We start from the raw sequence: 19,543 nt of genomic DNA on the forward strand, positions 1-19,543 counted from the left end.
ATGAGAAAGATAAGGGCACCTCGGTTGGTTGAGTGTCTGACTCTTGATTTTGGCACAGAGGCATTTCTTTAGTGTAATATAGGCTATCATACAAAAAAACCTTATAGCTAACACCATAATTAATGGTGAGAAAGTTTTTTAACTAACATCACATACAAGACAGTTATGTCCTTTTACCACTCCTTTTCAACATTGTGCTGAAAGTTCTAGCAAATGCAATAAGATAAGTAAAGGAAGTAAAAGTTACACAGAGTGGAAAAGAAGAATTAAAACTTTTCTTGTTTGTATGACTATGTATATAGAAAATCTAAAAGAATTGACAAGAAATCTTCAGGAGCTCATAAGCAATTATAGTGAAGTTGCAGACTACAAGGTTAATATGCAGGTGCCAATCTTTCATATATACTAGCAAAGAATAAATGGAATTTGAAATTAAAAACATAATGCCATTTATGTTAGCACAACCACACTGAGATACTTTTGTTTCCTTTAGGCATACATATAACAAAATATGTACAAAACCTATATGAGGAATTACAAACCTCTATTGAACTAATTCAAAGAAGAATGAAATAAATGGGGAGGTTTTCCCTGTTCGTAGATAGGAAGACTCAGTATTGTCAAGATGTGAGTTATTCCCAACTTCATTCATGCAGTTACAATGAAAATTCCAGTTAGTTATTTGTGGATATAGGCATACCTTAGAGATATTTTGGGTGCAGGTCTAGACTGCCACAATAAAGTATATATCATGATAAAATGAATGAAATGATTTTTTTTGGTTTCATTTTTCTTTTTTTAAAGATTTTATTTATTTATTTGACAGAGAGAGAGAGAGATCACAAGTAGGCAGAGAGGCAGGCAGAGAGAAGGTGGGGAAGCAGGCTCCCCGCCGAGCAGAGAGCCCAACGCAGGGCTCGATCCCAGAACCCTGAGATCATGACCTGAGCCGAAGGCAAAGACCTAACCCACTGAGCCACCCAAGTGCCCCATTTTTCCTTAATGCATATAAGAGTTTTTTCTTAACGCATATAAGAGTTATAAACTGTAGTTTGTTTAGTTTACTAAGAAACATGTAATTGCTAAAAAATGCTAACCATCATCAAAGCTTCTAGTGAGTTGTGACCCTGGTAGAGGATCTTGCCTTAATGTTAATGGCTTGTAACTGATCAAGGTGGTGGTTGCTTAATGTTAGGGTGACTGTGGAAACTTCTTAAAATAAGACAACAATGACGTTTGCCACATTAAGTGACTCTTCCTTTCACAAAAAATTTCTCTGTATATACGACGCTGTTTGATAGCATTTTGCCCACGGAACTACTTTCAAAATTGGAGTCGATCCTCTCAAACCCTGCCACTCCTTTATCAACTAAAATTTATGTAATATTCTAAATTTATGTAATATTCTAAATTCCTTGTTGTCATTTCAACAATCTTCATGGCATCTTTGTCAGAAGTAGATTCCATCTCAAGAAACCCCTTTCTTTCCTCCTTCATAAGAAGCAACTCTTCATCCACTCAAGTTTTATCATGAGATTGCCACAATTCAGTCCCATCTTTAGGTGCCCTTTCTAGTTCTAGTTTTTGCTATTTCTACCACATATGCAGTTATTTCCTCCACTGAAGTCTTGAACACTTCAAAGTCATCCATGGAAATTGGAGTCAACTTCTACAAAACTCCTGCTAATGTTGATATTTGGAACTCTTCTCATGAAATTTTTTTAAAAGATATTCATTTGGGAGACAGAGAGACAGTGTGAGTGAGAGAGGCAGAGGGAGAAGGAGAAGCAGACTCCCCACTGAGCAGGGAGCCCAACTTGGGGTTCTATCCCAGGACCCAGAGATCCTGACCTGAGCCGAAGGCAGATGCTCAACCACCTGAGCCACCCAGGTGCCCCAAATCATGAATGTTCTTAATGACATCCAGAGGGAATCCTTTCCTGAAGTTTTTCAACTTCTTTTGCCCAAATTCATTAGAGGAATCACGATGTATGGCAGCTATAGCCTTAAGAAATGTATTCCTTAAATAATAAGACTTGAAAGTCAAAATTACTACTTGACCCATGGGCTGCAGAATGAATGTTATGTTAGCAGGCATAAAAATAGCATTAATCTTGTACATCTCCATAAGAGCTATTGGGTGACCAGGTGCATTGTTAATGAGCAGTAATATATTTTTTTTAAGATTTTATTTATTTATTGACAGAGAGAGATCACAAGTAGACAGAGAAGCAGGCAGAGAGAGAGAGGGAGGAGGAAGCAGGCTCCCCACTGAGCAGAGAGCCCGACGCGGGACTCGATCCCAGGACCCCAAGATCATGACCTGAACTGAAGGCAGCGGCTTAACACACTGAGCCACCCAGGTGCCCTGAGCAGTAATATTTTGAAAGGAATCTTTTCCCAAGCAATAGGTCTCAACAGTGGGCTTAAAATATTTGGTAAACCATGTTATAAACAGATGTGCTATCACCCAGGCTTTGTTGTTCCGTTTATGGAGCATAAGCAAGTAGATTTAGTATAATGGTTAAGGACACTACACTTAAAGGCAAGAAAGGTAAATGAGCATTGGTTTCAGCTTAAAGTCACCAGCTGCCTTATACCCTAACAAGAGAGTTAGCCTGTTTGTTGAAGCTTAGAAGGCACACCTTGACTTCTCTCCAACCATGAAAAATTGTAAATGGCATCTTCTTCCAATATGAGACTGTTTTGTCTACACTGAAAATCTGTTGTTTAGTGTAGCCACCTTCATGAATTATCTTGGCTACACCTGGATATCTTGCAGAAGTTTCTACATCAACACTAGCTGCTTTACCTTGTACTTTGATGTTATGGAGATGGCTTCTTCCCTTAAAAACTCATGAACCAACCTCTATTAGCTTCAAACTTGTCTTTGTAGCTTCTTCACTTCTCTCAGCCTTTATAGAAATTGAAGAGACCTAGGACCTTGCTTTGTGTTAGGCTTTGGCTTAAGGAAAGGCTATGTCTGGTTTGATCTTCTATCCAGACCATTAACATTTTCTGTATTAGCAATAAAGCTGTTTTGCCTTCTTACCATTCATGTATTCACTGGAGTGTTGCATTTAATTTCCGTCAAGAATTTTTCCTTTGCATTCACAACTTGGGTAACTGTTTGGTGCAAGAGGCCTAGCTTTCATCCTATCTCAGCTTTTGACATGTCTTCCTCACTAAGCTTAATCATTTCTAACTTTTTATTTAAAGTGAAAGATGTGTAATACTTCTTTTCGCTCAAACACCTAGAGGCCATTGTAGGGTTATTAATAGCCTAATTTCAATATTGTTGTGCCTCAGAGAAGAGGGAGGCCCAAGGAGAGAGAGTGGCCAGTCGTCAGCCTAGTCAGAATACACACAAATTTCATCAATTATATGGGTGAGGTTTGTGGCACCCCAAAACACTTACAATAGTAACATCAAAGATCACTGATTATAGATCATCATAACAAATAAAATAATAAACATGTTTGAAATATTTCAGGAATTACCAAAATGTGACACAGATGCACAAAGTGAGCAAATGTTTTTAGAAAAATGGCACCAATAGACTTGCTCAAGATAGGGTTGCCATAAACTTTCAATATGTAAAAATGCAACATCTGCAAAGCATAATAAAATGAAATGCAATGAAATGAGTTACACCTGTGTTGAAAAACTGACTCTAAAGTTCCTGTGGGTAGGCTAAAGACCTGGAATCGCCAACACAATAGTGAAGGAGAAAAGCAGTTAGAAGACTGACTTCAGGACTTACTACAAAAAAATGAAAAACAACCTACTGTAAAGCAAGAATAATCAAGACAATATGATCTTGGTGAAAGAATAAACAAATAGATCAATGAGACAGAATAGAGAGCCCAGAAATAGGCCCACGTGAATACAGACAGCTGATATTTGACAAAAGAACAAAGGCAATAGAATACAACAAAGATAGCTTTTTTCTTTCTTTCTTTTTTCTTTTTAGATTTTTATTTATTTATTGGAGAAAGAAAGAGGGCACAGAGGGAGATGCAGACTCCCCACTGAACAGAGAGCCTGATGTGGGCCTTGATCCCAGGACCCTGGGATCATGATGTGAGCTGAAGGCAGACGCTTAACGACTGAGCCACCCAGGTACCCCAAAGACAGTCTTTTCATCTTTTCAACAAATGGTGCAGAAACCATTTGACATCCACATGAAAAAAAAAAAACAAACACCAATGTGGACAGAGACCTTATGCCCTTTACAAAAAAATAACACAAAATGGATCGTAGACCCAAATGTAAAATGCAAAACTATTAGACTCCTGGAAGATAACATTGGAAAAATTGAGATAATTTTGGATTTGGCAATGACTTTTTAGATATAATAGCAAAGGCACAATCCATGAAAAAAAGAATTGATAAGCTGTACTTTATTCAAAATAAATACCCTGCTCTATGGAAGACAATTAGATGATTAGAGAAAGGGAGAAAATAGTTGCAAAAGACATATGTGATAAAGAACTGTTTTTCCAAAATATACAAAGAACTCAAGTCTCAACAATAAGAAAACAAATAATCTGACTAACAAATGGACTAAACACCTCAACAGACACTTCAGCAAAGGAGTATACAGATAGAAAATAACCTTTTTAAGAATACTTATTTATTTATTTGAGAGAGAGAAAGAGATAGAGTGCACAACTGGGAGGGGCAAAGGGAGAGAGAATCTGAAGCAGATTCTGCACTGAGCGTCAAACTCAACCCGGGGTTTGACCCCATGAGTCAGAGATCACAATCTGAGTGGAAACCATGAACGGGATGTCTAACTGACTGTGCCACCCAGGTACCGTGAAAGTAGCATTTAAAAAGAACCTTCACACCGTATATCATTAGGAAAAAGCAAATTAAGCAATAATGAGATACTACCACACACCCGTTAGAATGGCCCAAATCTGCAACAGAAATTCTCTCTCATTACTGGTAGGAAAGCAAAATTGTAGGCGCTTCTTTATAAAACTGAACCTGGGGCACCTGGGAGGCTCGGTCACTTAAGTGTTTGCCTTCAGCTTGGGTCGTGACCTCGGGGTCCTGGGATGAGCCCCGCATCCGGCTCCGTGTACAGTGGGAGGCCTGCTTCTCCTTCTCCCACTCCTCCTGCCTGTGTTCCCTCTCTCACTGTCTCTCTGTCAAATAAAATTAAAACAAAACAAAACAAAACAAAACACAACCTGCTATTATCATGAAACCCAGCAATTGTGCTTCTTGGTATTACCCAATAAAAACTTATGACCACACAGAAACCTGCACATGGTTGTTTATAAGAGCTCTATTCATAACTGACCAAACTCGAAGGCAATCAAGATGTCCTTCAGTAGGTGAATGGATAAACAAATGCTGGTAAACCAATGAAATGCTATTTAGTGTTAAAAAGAAATAAACTATCAAGGCAAAATTAGACATGGAGGAAGCTTAAATGTCTACTACAAAGTCTGAGAAGACAATCTGGAGAGCTATATAGTATATGATTTCAATTTATATGATATTTAAAAAAAAGCAAAACTATGGAGGTAGTGAAAAGATCAGTGGTTGCTAGGGGTTGGCAGTATGGAGAGGGATGAATAGGTGGAGGTTATTAGGACTTTTAGGGCACAGAGATTTTTTAGGGCCATGAAAATACTTTGTATGATGTGATAATGACAGGTACATATCATTATACATTTGTCCAAACTCAAAGAAAGTACACTACCAAGAGGAAACCCTACGGTAAACTATGGGTTTGGGCAATTATCATGTGTTAATATAGGTTCATCAATTGTAGCAAATGTAGCACTCTGATGGGGGATGTTGATGATGGGAGAGGTGGTGCAAGTGTTGGAGCATGGGGTATATAGGAAATCTCTGTACTTCCCTCTTAATTTTTTTGTGAATCTAAAACTACTCTAAACAAAACCTTTTTTTTTTTTTAAAAAAAAGGAATACTGGGAGGAAGGAAGACACATGTGGATGAATCTATGGGAGTAAGCATGAAGAACAAAAGTTTTTGCGTTGTATCTTAAAGTTCACTCATAAACAACCACTGTGAAATAGGGCACCAAGTAACCAAGTAGACAAAATGACTTGGATGATTGATTTCAGCAAATCTCTGTCATAATACACCAATGAACTCGTGAACAGAGTGGCTAGATGGGTATTAGACTACTAGGGATGGAAGTTGTATGTGTACCCAATGGCATGGGCCCCACACTCACCAAGGCTGATTTAGTTACCACTGCTGCCAAATGTTCAACTTGTCAGTGACAGGGACAAATGCCAAGGCCACATACTTCAATAACTCTCAGAGAAAACCAACCGCTTACTTGGTGACAAGTTGATGACATTGGATCACTTCTACTCTGGAAAGGCCATCAATTCATCTTGCTTGGAAGTGACAAGGATTCCTGCCTGTAAGGCCTCAGCGAGCATTGCTATCAGGAGGCTTACAAGATCCCTGAATGAGATCCCATGTAACGTTTGGGGGATACACTTCCAGCCCAGGAGGTTGGCAATGGACATATGATGATGGGATCCACTAGGTCTATCAACCGTGAGAGGTGCTGGCCTGGTAGAGCAATGGAGCCATTTCTTGAAGGTGCGGCTGTGAAACCAGCTTGATTATGATCTTGGGACATGGAACATCATCCTTCAGGTTAAACTGAAGGTGTTGTATCCCCAATAACTAGAGTACATGTGTATGGGACAAAGGATAAAAGTAGGAGTGATACATTTAACATTAGTATCAATGACTTACTTAGGGAAATTTCTAATCCTTACAACTTTAGGTTCTGTGGGTCTAGATAAGCTATAGGCATGTGAGCCAGCTCTTCCAGTCTAAGTTCCCCAGGGGGAAAAAATTAAACCAACAAAACTAACCAGAAGTTACTGGGGTAGCTACTCCAAAATGGAGTGAAATTTCCATACAAAAAAAGTCAACAGGGTACTGTGGTGCACAGCTGATGCATAGCTCAGATCCTCCTTTTAGGACCAAATCACTCATTCTCAGCTGCCTGGGAAGTTGGCTACAGACAGCTCATAGTTGAGACCCCCTCTGGGCATTGCCTCAGCCAAAGGGTGCTGCATGACCCAAGGTTACTTCTTCCCTACAAGCAGCCAAATCCCTTATGAGTCAATGTGAATGTAAAAAACAAAACAAAACAAAACAAAAACCAAAAAACCCTTTGTCTCAGTGAGGCACAACTTGGAAAGGCCATCCTAGCTTTAGGGTTTCCTCTATGGGACCCCTGCTGAGGTCTACTGTAACTGCCTGACCAGCATCTACCTCTGCCAATGCTGCTTTCCTTATTTCTTGAAAGGGGTTATTACTAAGAACACACACCAACAAACCTCCTTCCACACATCTCTGATTCTAAGAAACATGGTAGAAGACAAATCTGTATTATGAAGTCCCAGAATAACTAGGTGAGGAGGTAGGAATGAACAACTTTCATCACCATTCTCATTCATTTATAATTGCCTGTCAGTTTCATGATGCCCTCCTGTGGCCATGTAGGAGGAAAAAAAAGATGTGGTAATTCTCCCCTGACCATCCCTCATTTCAAAAGAAGCTTGGTTCCTGTCTTGGCTTATGCCTCTTGCGGTTGGGGAGACTCTTACCTGATTGTTTCAAATGTCTCTCTGAGTTGTAAACACTTACCTAGTTTAGGTGCTTTTTCACAATATATTTTGTAATCATCGCTGATCTTCTGTATGGCCACCTTTGGAAACTTATAGCAGAGTTCCTCAAAGGACATTTTCCTGATGTCTATCAAGTAGGGGAAAAAGGTATAGAGCCTGGTTGTCCACTCTGGTTCAAAGATTCATACGCTTTTATTGACAGTATTACCTTTAAAATGTTATTTAAGGAAGATAATAATGTTTTAATAAAATGTTTACACAAGAAATATAAGTTCCTCAGGGAAATTAGAAGCAAGGAAATATAACCTTCCCTCCTCTCCAGAATGGGAGGATTCTGCCCTTCTTGGGTACACCTGACCCATGGAGATTTTCTGCCTGAGGGATACTAGGGTAACTGAGATATGATTTTGAAAGTGGTACTAATTGTTAACACATATACAAGAAGTAATTTATTTTACTGACCCCTTCAAAGTAGCCATCTGTTGTGGGAAGGAATTGCAAATATATTTCAAACATTCTGCTATTGCTTCAAAGAATTTGATACACTTAGGGATAATATATGGCAAATAACATGCTGGGAACTTTCTCTCTTGCTTGGCTCTGTCTTTGGGAATTACTTTCAGAATTGACAGCTCATATATGTAAATATCATTAATAATTGCAAGTCATTGTCCTTTGAGAGTGAATTATTTTTTCTAGAAAAAGCCATACATTATTTCTAGCTATACACACTTGATTGAGAGGGAATACATTTTTGCATCCAAAATACGATGAGACAGGAAGGCTGAGACATCAAGGGGAAGTTTTAGTCATGTACTGAACAATAGAAACAGATTAGCAGCACCTTGCCTCCTACCTAGGTGAAAACACTCAATCATGTTGTGAGTTCTGGGGTTTAAAGTAAGTCTAATTGCGCACAGTTCTTCAGAAACTCTCCCAAGGCAGTCCAGTACTTTCTGAAGATCATACTGGTGGGAGTCTAGAAGGAAGGCTGGGGTGTGGAGCCACAAATGTCAGCATTGTCATTGTTATCATTATCATCTCTCAGCCAGGGGAATCTGGCTATAAGTTGTTAAAAGCAGTAGATCATTCCTACAATAGATCCAGTTTTCTAGTCCTGGACCAAACCCTCCCTTGCTAAGCAACCTTGACCAAGTCTTTCCACTTCTCAGAGACTCGTTTTCTCCATATGAAAGCTGAGGGTATTCTAGCTCTGATGTGCTGTGAGTTTATGGTATACCTTGACTGGATCAGCCCACCTGGGAGTCAGGGCCTTGGGTTGGGCAAATATACAGGAGGACCTTTATCAGGTCATACTTGCATTTCCAAAAAGCAGTGGTGGAGGAAGTAATGATGTGTGCTGAGGGAAGGAAGAAGCATCTTCATGGAGAGTGGTTCCCACTCTTCCTGGCCATCCCTGGCACTCCAAGACCACCAAAGCCATGCCTATTGCCAAGTATGTGTGCAGTCAAATTTACCAGCCATCCTTTCTTCCACTTTTCTCTTGATTTCTGGAACAGGTTCTGGCATGTTCGGTATTTAGAGAGAAGGTGAAATTCTGATATGAAACACAGGGTTTGTTCATGCTAGATTTAATAACTCATGCCCAAGCATGGCTATGAGAGGCAAGCATTCAAGGCATCTTGTTTCGTATATGGAGTGCACATCAAAGTTTTTAAAAAGCTGAATGTTTTTTAGTATAATCTAACAAGTACTTACTGAGCACCTGCTGGCTCTGTAAAGGCATTGCCTCGAATCCCCTCAAGAATCCTACCAAGTAGGGCCATTATCCCCACTCCACAGCTGAGGAAATGAGGCTCAAAGAGATGAAGTAACTTGCCCAGGCTCACTGAGCAAGGGAGCAGTGAAATTGAATTTTTGAAGCTTTGGCTTATTCCTCTTCCGTATTTTTAAAAGTGCAGGTCATGACTCAATAATGTCAAAAAATTGTCATTGCCCACTTTTACAAAATTAAATAGAATAAAATAGAATAGAGAAACTAGAGGAAATCACATTATACAATGAGGGTAAATATTGCTTTGTGAAAATGCTTTTCCACATACACACACACATATACACAAGTACATGTTCCCCAATGTCTAATGTGCTTATTGTGGATTGCAGTACTGCAGTGCTCTGACTGCCTCAGCACAGATAATTAAAGCAGTTTGTTCAATTTAGATATTAATGGCTGACATTATTGAACTTTAACTATTGCCAAACATTGTGGTAATAGGTTTCATAGGTGACCTTGGAGCTTCTTCACAATAGCGACAACCTATTATGATTAGTTCCATTTTAAAAATGAGAAAACTGGGGCTTACAGAGAGGATGAATACATCGCTCAAGTTTATAGTCACTAGAAGACCTAGGATATAACCCCGTCCTCTGGGACAGCACAGCCTTGTGCTCCTAACCACTCCTCTCTACTGCCTGTGTGAGCTGCTGTGTTATGCTGGGAAAGAGGAGTAGCTATTAAAAATATATTCACAGAATGCTTTGGACCTGACTCTGGAGGAGGTGTGGTAAGATGGAATAGGCTTATCCGATGAACAACAAAGAATTATTCTGTAACTAAGGTGATGCTTTGATGGGCAGGAGTCTGGCCAAACTTAAATAGCCAGTCAGTCCGACCTTGGTTCTGCCACTTATTGTGTGACTTTGGGAAGGTCATTTAACCTCTCTATTACTCAGTTACTCAGTATTTACCTCATAGGTTATTTTGAAGATCAAATGAGGTAATCTTTGCATGGCACAGTGCTGATGTACAGTAAATCATCACTAAATGTTGAATATTAATATTTCCCAGTTGCCTATATGTTAGGGTCAAAAAATTATGGTGACTGCCCTTACCTGCTTGGAACACTGGAGACTTTAGTTCTACCTGGAGAGACCCGCCTTGTTTCAGGTCCTCGGTTGCTATCTTTTGCCACTGCATAGAATCCATTTCTTCCATGTTAGCCAAACCCTGGCTTAACTCCAGGGATTCCTCACACCTCTTATAAAGATGAATGTTCTCTTCTTTACTTATAGATCCCTTTTTATGCCATTTGCTGCTGATGAACTTGGCCTGAGTCTAAGAGAATGGGATGGGGTCAAAGAGCATTTGCTAAAGGAACTAGACCAGAAGCAAGATTTTTGTAACCACCCCGTCCTCCTGTGCCTCCTCGTCACATGGGCTTATGCTGGTTGCTTTTCTTAAGAACCACTGCTCCTTTCCACACCAACCCCCACCCTCTTCTAATCAAACCCATATCTATAAGGGAGGAGTTCTATATGAATGTGACTTCTTCACAATTAGCTACTGCACTTGAGTCTTTTTCCTCGAGGTTTGTGTTTAGAATATCGGGGACCATGTCCATGCTCACTGGCCTCTAGGAAAAATAAAAATTTCATTTACTTTGACAAATAAGTCTTCTAAGAGAGCAGTTACTCCTTTTTCTTCCCACAACCTCATGATTCCTCCCCAACTCAAAGTCCCTCCTACTGTGAAAATGAGAAACCAGTGGTCCTCTTCCTCCAGGAATTCATCATACCAGGAGCTGAGCATCTGAAATCCAAACAGGATACAAGCGCTATGAGGTGATGCTCAGTTTGCTGCATCTCTTGTGCTAGTGTTCATGTGGGAGAAGAGCGGGCTGCAGATTCTGGATTCTCTACTTTGGAGATACAGTGGAACAGCAAGCATTAGTATAACCAACCAGGAGGCAGCCTTTGTCTCCCTGAAGATGGCAGCTTGCATAGTCTCTCTCTGAATCTCAGAGAACGGTAATTGATATTTACCTAAGGAAAGAATAACAACTTCCTGAAGGACAATTACTTGGCATCACCTACTTCCTTGTTCTTTTCTAAATAAAGTGCCATCTCATTTGAGCCTCAAAATGGCCCTGAAAACCAAAGATCGTTTCTGCAGTGACTTCTCTCAAGATTTCCCACTTGAAGACCTTACCCATTTGTGAAGGATATTTCACTACATTAGAACAAGCAAAAACCAACCATAACAACAAAAACACCTAAGAGTTAGTGCTCGGCTAGGTTTACTTGTCTGTACTCTCACCTTCGTTCATTCATTTATTTGACAAATAGTTTCTGAGGGCCTCCTATCTGCCAGGCACTATGCAAATGGCTGGGAATATACGGATAATTTATTACAAACCTTGTTCTCAAGGAGCACACCTTCTAGCATGATGAATAACACAGGATAACACATGCTACAGTACAAGGGTGAAGAACGTCCTCTGGGAGCAGAGTCCAGGAAATTCAGAAAGAATTCAAAAAGGCAAGGAAATTTGAACCAGAATCTGCATTTTGCAGGATAAGCAGGAAGTTGAATAAAGGCAGTAGAAAGAACTTAAGCAAAGGCATAGACATGGGCAAGGACAGTTTGAGAATGATGAGTACTCCAGCATAGGTGAGCTATAGCATCCTGCAGAGAGCAGAGGGGTGGGGTAGTAGCAAGAGATGAGGCAGTGAAGTTTGGTTGGGACTATCCATGAAGGACTCGAATGCCTTGGTATGTAGTCTAGGCATTAGTTTGCTGGGAATGAGTCAAAAACAGTCATTTTTAGGGAATGTAAGATTGTTTCCGTAAACCACCTCAGTCATGCTGCCAAAAGGTGAGTGAGTTAAAGAGTATGAGTTTTAGTAACTTCATCAGATCTCCTGGGCTCCTAGGGAACTGGAGTGAAGTATATTCCTGAGAAAATTCAGCTCAGTGATTGAATATTAGCAATATATAATGTAATATGATGTGATTGACCAGTGGATAATCTCTGAATATATATATTAAATATGAGTAATAAATAAACGTGTGACATGAGTACCCTATTAATGTTCCTTCTAGTTTAAAAGATTTATGACGCTAGTAACTAGTGAATAAGTGATCTAATTGGTATCTTAACCAACAATGCTTAATGAAGCATTTCCCATTAGAAGAAATACAGTTGCAGCAAAATAATAGTAATAAATAATAAATATAATAAAGCAATATCTAAACTTAAACTTACGTTTTTAAATTTGACTTACGAAAAATGTCAATGGTATTTTTGTAGGGATTTCATTGAATGTGTAGATTGTTCTGGGTAACATAGATATTTTAACAATATTCTTCCAATCCACGAGCATGGAATGTTTTTCCAGTTCTTTGTGTCTTCCTCAATTTCTTTCATAAGTGTTCTATAGTTTTTAGAGTATAGATCCTTTACTCCTTTGGTTAGGTTTATTCCTAGGTATCTTATGGTTTTTGGTGCAATTGTAAATGGGATTGATTCCTTAATTTCTCTTTCTATGTCTCATTGTTAGTATATAGGAATGCAACTGAGATGGAACAAATAATCTTAAAATTTGTATGGAACTAGAAAAGATCCTAAATAGCCAGAGGAGTGCTAAAAAAGAAAACCAAAGCTGATGGCATCACAATGCTGGACTTCAAGCTATATTACAAAGCTGCAATCATCAAGACAGTATGGTACTGGCACAAAAACAGACACATGAATCAAAGTAACAGAATAGAGAACCCAGAAATGGACACTCCAACTCTATGGTCAACTAATATTTGATGAAGAAAGAAAAAATAGCCAATGGAAAAAGGACAGTCTCTTCGATAAAGGGTGCTGGGAAAATTAGACAGCTACCTGTAGATGAATGAAACGACCATTTTCTTACACCATACACACAAAAAAAAAACCTCAAAATGGATGAAAGGCCTAAATGTGAGACAGGAATCCATCAAAATCCTAGCAGCAACCTCTTCGACGTTGGCCACAATAGCTTCTTGCTAGACATCTCCAAAGGCAAGGGAAATAAAAGCAAAAATGAACTATTGGGACTTCATCAAGATAAAAAGCTTCTGCACAGCAAAGAAAATAGTTGACAAAACCAAAAGACAACTGACAGAATGGGAGAAGATATTTACAAATGACATATTGGATGAACAGTTAGTATCCAAAATCTCTAAAGAACTTAGCAAACTCAACACCCGCCCCCTCCAAAAAAAGAATCCAGTCAAGAAATGGGCAGAGGACATGAACAGATATTTCTGCAAAGAAGAACATACAAATGGTCAACAGACACATGAGAAAATGCTCCACATCACTTGGCATCAGGGAAATACACATCAAAACCACAATGAGACACCACCTCACACCAGTCAGAATAGCTACATTTAATAAGACAGGAAACAACAAATGTTGGTGAGGAAGCAGAGAAAAGGGGAACCTCTTACACTCTTGGTGGGACTACAAGCTGGTGCGGCCTCTCTGAAAAACAGTATGGAGGTACTTCAAGAAGTTAAAAATGGAGGTGTTATTTGCACTAATGACTTGTTGAACACTACATTAAAAGCTAATGATGTACTATATGTTGGATAATTAAACATAATAATTAAAAAATCTAAAAAAAAACCTTAAAAAAAATAGAACTACCCTATGACCCAACAATTACACTGCTAGGTATTTACCCAAAGGATACAAATGTAGTGATCCGAAGGGGTACCTGCATCCCAGTTTTTATAGCAGCAATATTCACAAAAGCCAAACTGTGGAAAGAGCTGAGATATCCATCAACGGATGAATGGATAAAGATGTGGTGTATAAATACAATGGAATATTACTCAGCCATCAGAAAGGATGAATACTTAATATTTACGCTGACACGGATGGGATTAGAGGGTATCATGCTACGTGAAGTAAGTCAGAGAAAGACAATTATCATATGATTTCACTCATATGTGGAATATAAGAAACAGTGCAGAGCATCATAGGGGGAAGGGAGGAAAAACTGAATAGGAAGTCATTAGGGAGAGAGAAAAACAGTGAGAAACTCTTAACTATAGGAAACAAACTAAGCATTGCTAGAGGGAAGGTGGGGGAGATGGGGTAACTGGGTGATGGGATTTAAGGAGGGCATGTGATGTGATGAGTAAGGGGTTTATATGATGAATTATTGAATATTACATCTGAAACTAATGATGTACTATATGTTGACTAATTGAATCTACATAAAATTTGACCTACTATTTTTAATATAGATGTACTTTTTCTGTAATTTTTTTATTATGTTACATTAGTCACCATATAGTACATCATTAGTTTTTGATGTACTGTTCTGTGATTCATTATTTGTTTATAACACCTTGAGCACATGTTGTGCTTATCACAACATGTGCTCTCCTTAATACCTGTCATGGGGCTACCATATCCCCCAACCTCCCCTCTCCTCTGAAACCCTCAGATTGTTTCATGGAGCCCATAGTCTCTCATGGTTCATCTCCCCCTCTGATTTCCCCCACTTCAGTTTTCCCTTCTTTCCCCTAATGTCCTCCATACTATTCCTTATGTTGAGAAAGGGGAACCCTCTTACACTGTTGGTGGGAATTCAAGTTGGTACAGCCACTTTGGAAAACAGTATGGAGGTTCCTCAAAAAGTTAAAAATAGAGCTACCCTATGGCCCAGCAATTGCACTACTACGTATTTACGTCAAAGATACAGATGTAGTGAAAAGAAGGGGAATATGCACTCCAATGTTCATAGCAGCAATGTCCACAATAGTGAAACTGTGGAAGGAGACAAGATGCCCTCCAACAGATGAATGGATAAAGAAGATGTGGTACATATATACAATGGAATATTACTCAGCCATCAGAAATGATGCATTTCCACCATTTGCATCAACACAGATGGAATTGGAGGGGATTATGCTAAGTGACATAAGTCAAGCAGAGAAAGACAATTATGTGGTTTCACTCTATAATTGCTTTTCATTAAAATATATTAGGGTTTCCTTCAGAATTCAGTTTGCCCATCACTTGGAAAACTCTCCTGCCCTAACCTGAAAGCGGTGCATGAAAGGCCAGATAGTAAATATTTTCCAGTGTCTGTGGAGCTCCTTACTCCTGCATCTTCAGTACCTTCTCTCAATCCACTCCTCTTTGCTTAGAACCCGAGGCAATTTTTAAGCTGATGTGCTGTCCTCCAGGTTCACACCTACTTCTCTCTACCCATTTCCTTTTATGGTATAGTGTTCTCAATGTGTCTATAAACTTATTAAATCCACAAATACAATGACAAAATATGATTTTGTCCCATTTCTCATTTTATATATGAGGCAAAGAGACCTAGGGAAATTCAAGAATTATACCTTGGGTTTGTTCAAGATCACATAGCCAAACAGTGACACAACCAGAACTTTAAAAACTTTTCCCATACTCCACATAGATGTGTTTCCACATTGGTGAGTCAGAAGCCAGGAAATGGACATATCAGTGGACGTACTATAGGTAATTCACAAAGGTTGACTGAATAATTGGAGAATGATTGAAGAGATGGATGAAAATCAGAGTTCTCACAGAATCTAGTTGTCTCAAAAAAGAAAAAAAAAAAAGAAGAAAAAGAAAAAAGAAAAAAAAGTCTAGTTGTTTCCAATCAGAAAAGAGCTCTGGGCAAGGCCAAAAGGGGGGCCATTGCTAACTAGGATTGATCAGTTCAACAGACATCTATTGAGCATGAATGTCTGTTAGCACTATCAAGCACTGAATACTATACTATACTATACTATACAGTGAGACAGTACTGACAAAACGATGAAAATCTCAGCCCTCATAGGGAGAAATAAGCAAAATAAGTTAAATAAATAAATATATGTATATATACACACATACATACATACACATGTACATATATACACACACACACATACATATTATGCATCTATCTGAAAAATAATACAAGTATATGTGTATATAGATGTGTATATAATAGATGTGTAATAGATGTGTATATAATAATGTATATAATAATGTAATAGATGTGTATATAATAGATGTATGCACATATGCATATGTGTACACTGTAAGGATTATATGTGTATTATACACACACTCACACAGAGTGAATGTATGTACATATGTATGTTAGAATGGTGTATGTAAGAATGGATGGTTGGATCTGGATGATATGTGCTAAGGAGAAAAATAAAGTGGGGATGGGATGAAATTTTATATGAAGTGGGTAAGGAAGGCCTTGCTGAGAGGACTTGAGCAAACAGCTGAAGGGGGGCAAGCTGTGTGAGCATCTGTACTTTACACAGAGTGGGAGCACTGCCACTGTGCAGGCAGTATGCCTAGCATGGCTGGAGTGGTGTACCCAGAGGCAGTGGAAGATGAAACCAAAGAGGGAGGTAGAGAAATTTATAGAAATTTATAGAAATTATTTGGCCTTGCCAGTTTTGGCAAGGTCTTTGGATTTTACTGAAGACAGAAAGCCATCTGTTTTCAAGGTCCCCACTCAATTCCTTTTACTTATTTTCAATTTTCATTACACAGTTTATGTTTTTGCAGAATCACCACGGCCAGTGTGGAAATGAGCCTGCTTGTCATGTCCAAGTACAAATCCATAGGCATCAGTTAGGAGGCAGTAATCTAGGTGACACTGGATGGGTCTTAGACAAGAGCAGTTGTAACAGGGAAGGGGAGGCATGCTAAGACCTCCTGGGTTCTGATCCTGGTTACTCCACTAGCCTCTTATGTGCCTTTGGGCTAACCCATCTACCTTCTAGGGTCAGTCTCATTTACCTCAGTTACATAACAGTGGCAATAGCACTACCCTGTCTACTACTTCTGAGGTTCTAAGAAGCCTAAAAGAGGTAATATGTGAAAACATACTTTATAATACATTGATACATGTATATACATGTATATACATACATACATTATACATGTATATACATGTATATACATACATATATACATACATTTATAGTACATTTTAATACCTACTTTATATACATTTATATACATTTTAATGCACTAAATAATTTGTTTATGTCCACCCACCCTTCCAGATCTACTCTCTATTCTTCTTCACTCTGTTTGTGCCTTGGGAAATTAACCTGTATGGACCACATCAACAGGCTCCCTTGACCTCACGTTGGGTTCATCTAGTTAGGAGTCCTAACAGGAGATGGGAAAGCAGGAGGAGAGTAAGCGTGGAATTAGCTATTCCCCATGATCCCTTCTGGCCAGATCACCGAGTACTGGCTATACATTTCCTGACAGAGTTCCTGCCAACTGTCGCACCCCAAACAGCTCTTTCTCTCCTGGTTCTGGTAACTGCTCCCTCTCCTCAATTCTTCGGGTCTCAGAGGGAGAAAAAAGTGACCCACGCTTACTGGCCCTGAGGTGTTACACTATCTCTTTTGGTTTCCCTACCCTCATGCCCTTTCCTTTGTAAGCAGTCTCTTGTATCAGACTTTCATCTGCTACCCAACTTGATTCTGCCATTTGTCTCTGCCAAGATCTTAACCGTAAATATTCAAGCTATGGGCCTCATTGGCTGTGCGTCTTCAGGATAGTCACATGCTTTTATCTAATGTTTTGGGATAAGAATAAACTCTTACCAGTTAGCTACTTCTTGGTAGTCTAGTCTACCCTGCATTTCAATACATTATGTTTGGAACAGAATTCTTGGAACTTTCCTCAGTAGAACACTCTGGGGTTCATGGTTTTGGGAGATTCCATATAAGGGGAAATTAAAGAAGAAATAAAAAGTGGATGTTGACCAATCACCCACTTCCATTCTACTTTGGATTTTGGCTGTTTCTTAGGAATTTGTATAGCTTTTTCCTAAGAGATCATCCAAGTCTTCAATATGTGAAAAATTATGTAGGTAATTATATCATTAACTTAACCAGTCTAAATGACCAGATAGGATTTTTGGTCAGTCTTGACCTCATCTTCCAGATACTAACCAATTTCTACACTGCACACTTTTACCTTGCAATTCCTACCTTGCAGATCTCCCTCTGGGCTCTGGGAATCCAGGGGTTTATATCCCCAGAAGGCAGCATCTCCTTCAGGCCTTCAATGGTTTGTGATTTGAGTGGTAGGCATGGACCAATCTGTTCATTCAGGTAGAGCTCACAAATTCGGTTGCCCAGCATGTGCCGAAAGGTGGCATTCCCAGTCTTCCTGTTATTCATCAGGACACTGAGAAAATGGTGCAGGTCTTGCCAGAGGTCCAGGAGTTGGGTCTCCACTTTCAAATTCTGCTTTTTCAGGTGGTTCCGGAAGGGACTCCCTGCACAGGCATCAGCACACAAGGCCCAGTGGGTGTACCCTAAGGAGATGGTTTGCTTGATGGCCTTCTTGACTTTCATCTGGGGGGAGTGATTGATGATAGGGGTGACAGTGTTCAGGTGTGTAGAGAACGTTGTCTCAAAGAGGCCCTCCATGTGGAGGTGGCTCTTGGCTTTCTTCTTCATGTCAGACTTCCTGGCACATAAAATATCCTTTTCCAGGGAACTGATTAGTCTCTCTTTTGAAGAAGTCACTTTCGGGGAAGGCATTTGTATATATTTATATTTGTATGTGTCCTTCTCTGGAGAACACATCTTCTGGGGTTGTGTAATATTGGTGTCTGGCTTGGTATCCATTTTCAGAGTAGTGCTATGGTCTATCAATTGCCACATCCTCCTCTTGGTCTTCCTGCTCGAGTACTGCTTCTGGGGGTGGTGGCTCTCCTTGATGCTCATGTTTAGAGGGAGTCCTCCTACATGAGTACAGCAAATAGTGTACAGGCGTGTCTCATATTCCTGCATCAGACCTTGGCATGATTCTTCCTTGGCCATAATTGTCCTGGCATGGGTGTAAAAGTTGGGGAGCCAATAGCTCTGAATTTTGAACAGAGCCACTTTCTGCATGTGGCTCAAGATCTCCCTCCTGGTGGTTGACTGGTTGGGATGCCAGATGGAGAGGTTCAGGAGGGACTCTGGAAAGAGAAGAGACATGAAGGATGAAAATAATGTAGTGGTGGTGATGATGATGATGTTGGGGGTGGTTTTTTGAATTTTTCCAAATATCATTGTGCATACCATTTCATTTGTTCTTCATACAACCTTTGGGTA

General features: G+C 39.5%; 1 protein-coding gene across 3 annotated transcripts in view; it reads right to left on the reverse strand.

Moving 5' to 3' along the window:
- RGSL1 (regulator of G protein signaling like 1) overlaps window positions 1-19,543 on the reverse strand; it is a 73,622-nt gene that overhangs the window by 39,327 nt on the left and 14,752 nt on the right. For all 3 annotated transcript variants that reach the window (XM_032862697.1, XM_032862695.1, XM_032862696.1), the window contains 4 exons: window positions 18,428-19,407; window positions 11,132-11,194; window positions 10,498-10,720; window positions 7,664-7,771 (listed from right to left, as the gene is read on the reverse strand). In XM_032862697.1, the coding sequence (XP_032718588.1) occupies window positions 7,664-7,771; window positions 10,498-10,720; window positions 11,132-11,194; window positions 18,428-19,407 (1,374 nt within the window). The remainder of the gene's footprint in view (window positions 1-7,663; window positions 7,772-10,497; window positions 10,721-11,131; window positions 11,195-18,427; window positions 19,408-19,543) is intronic.

Source organism: Lontra canadensis, unplaced genomic scaffold (genome assembly GCF_010015895.1).
Source record: "Lontra canadensis isolate GAN:19392208 unplaced genomic scaffold, GSC_riverotter_1.0 scaffold24, whole genome shotgun sequence".
Classification (NCBI taxonomy): Eukaryota; Metazoa; Chordata; class Mammalia; order Carnivora; family Mustelidae; genus Lontra; species Lontra canadensis.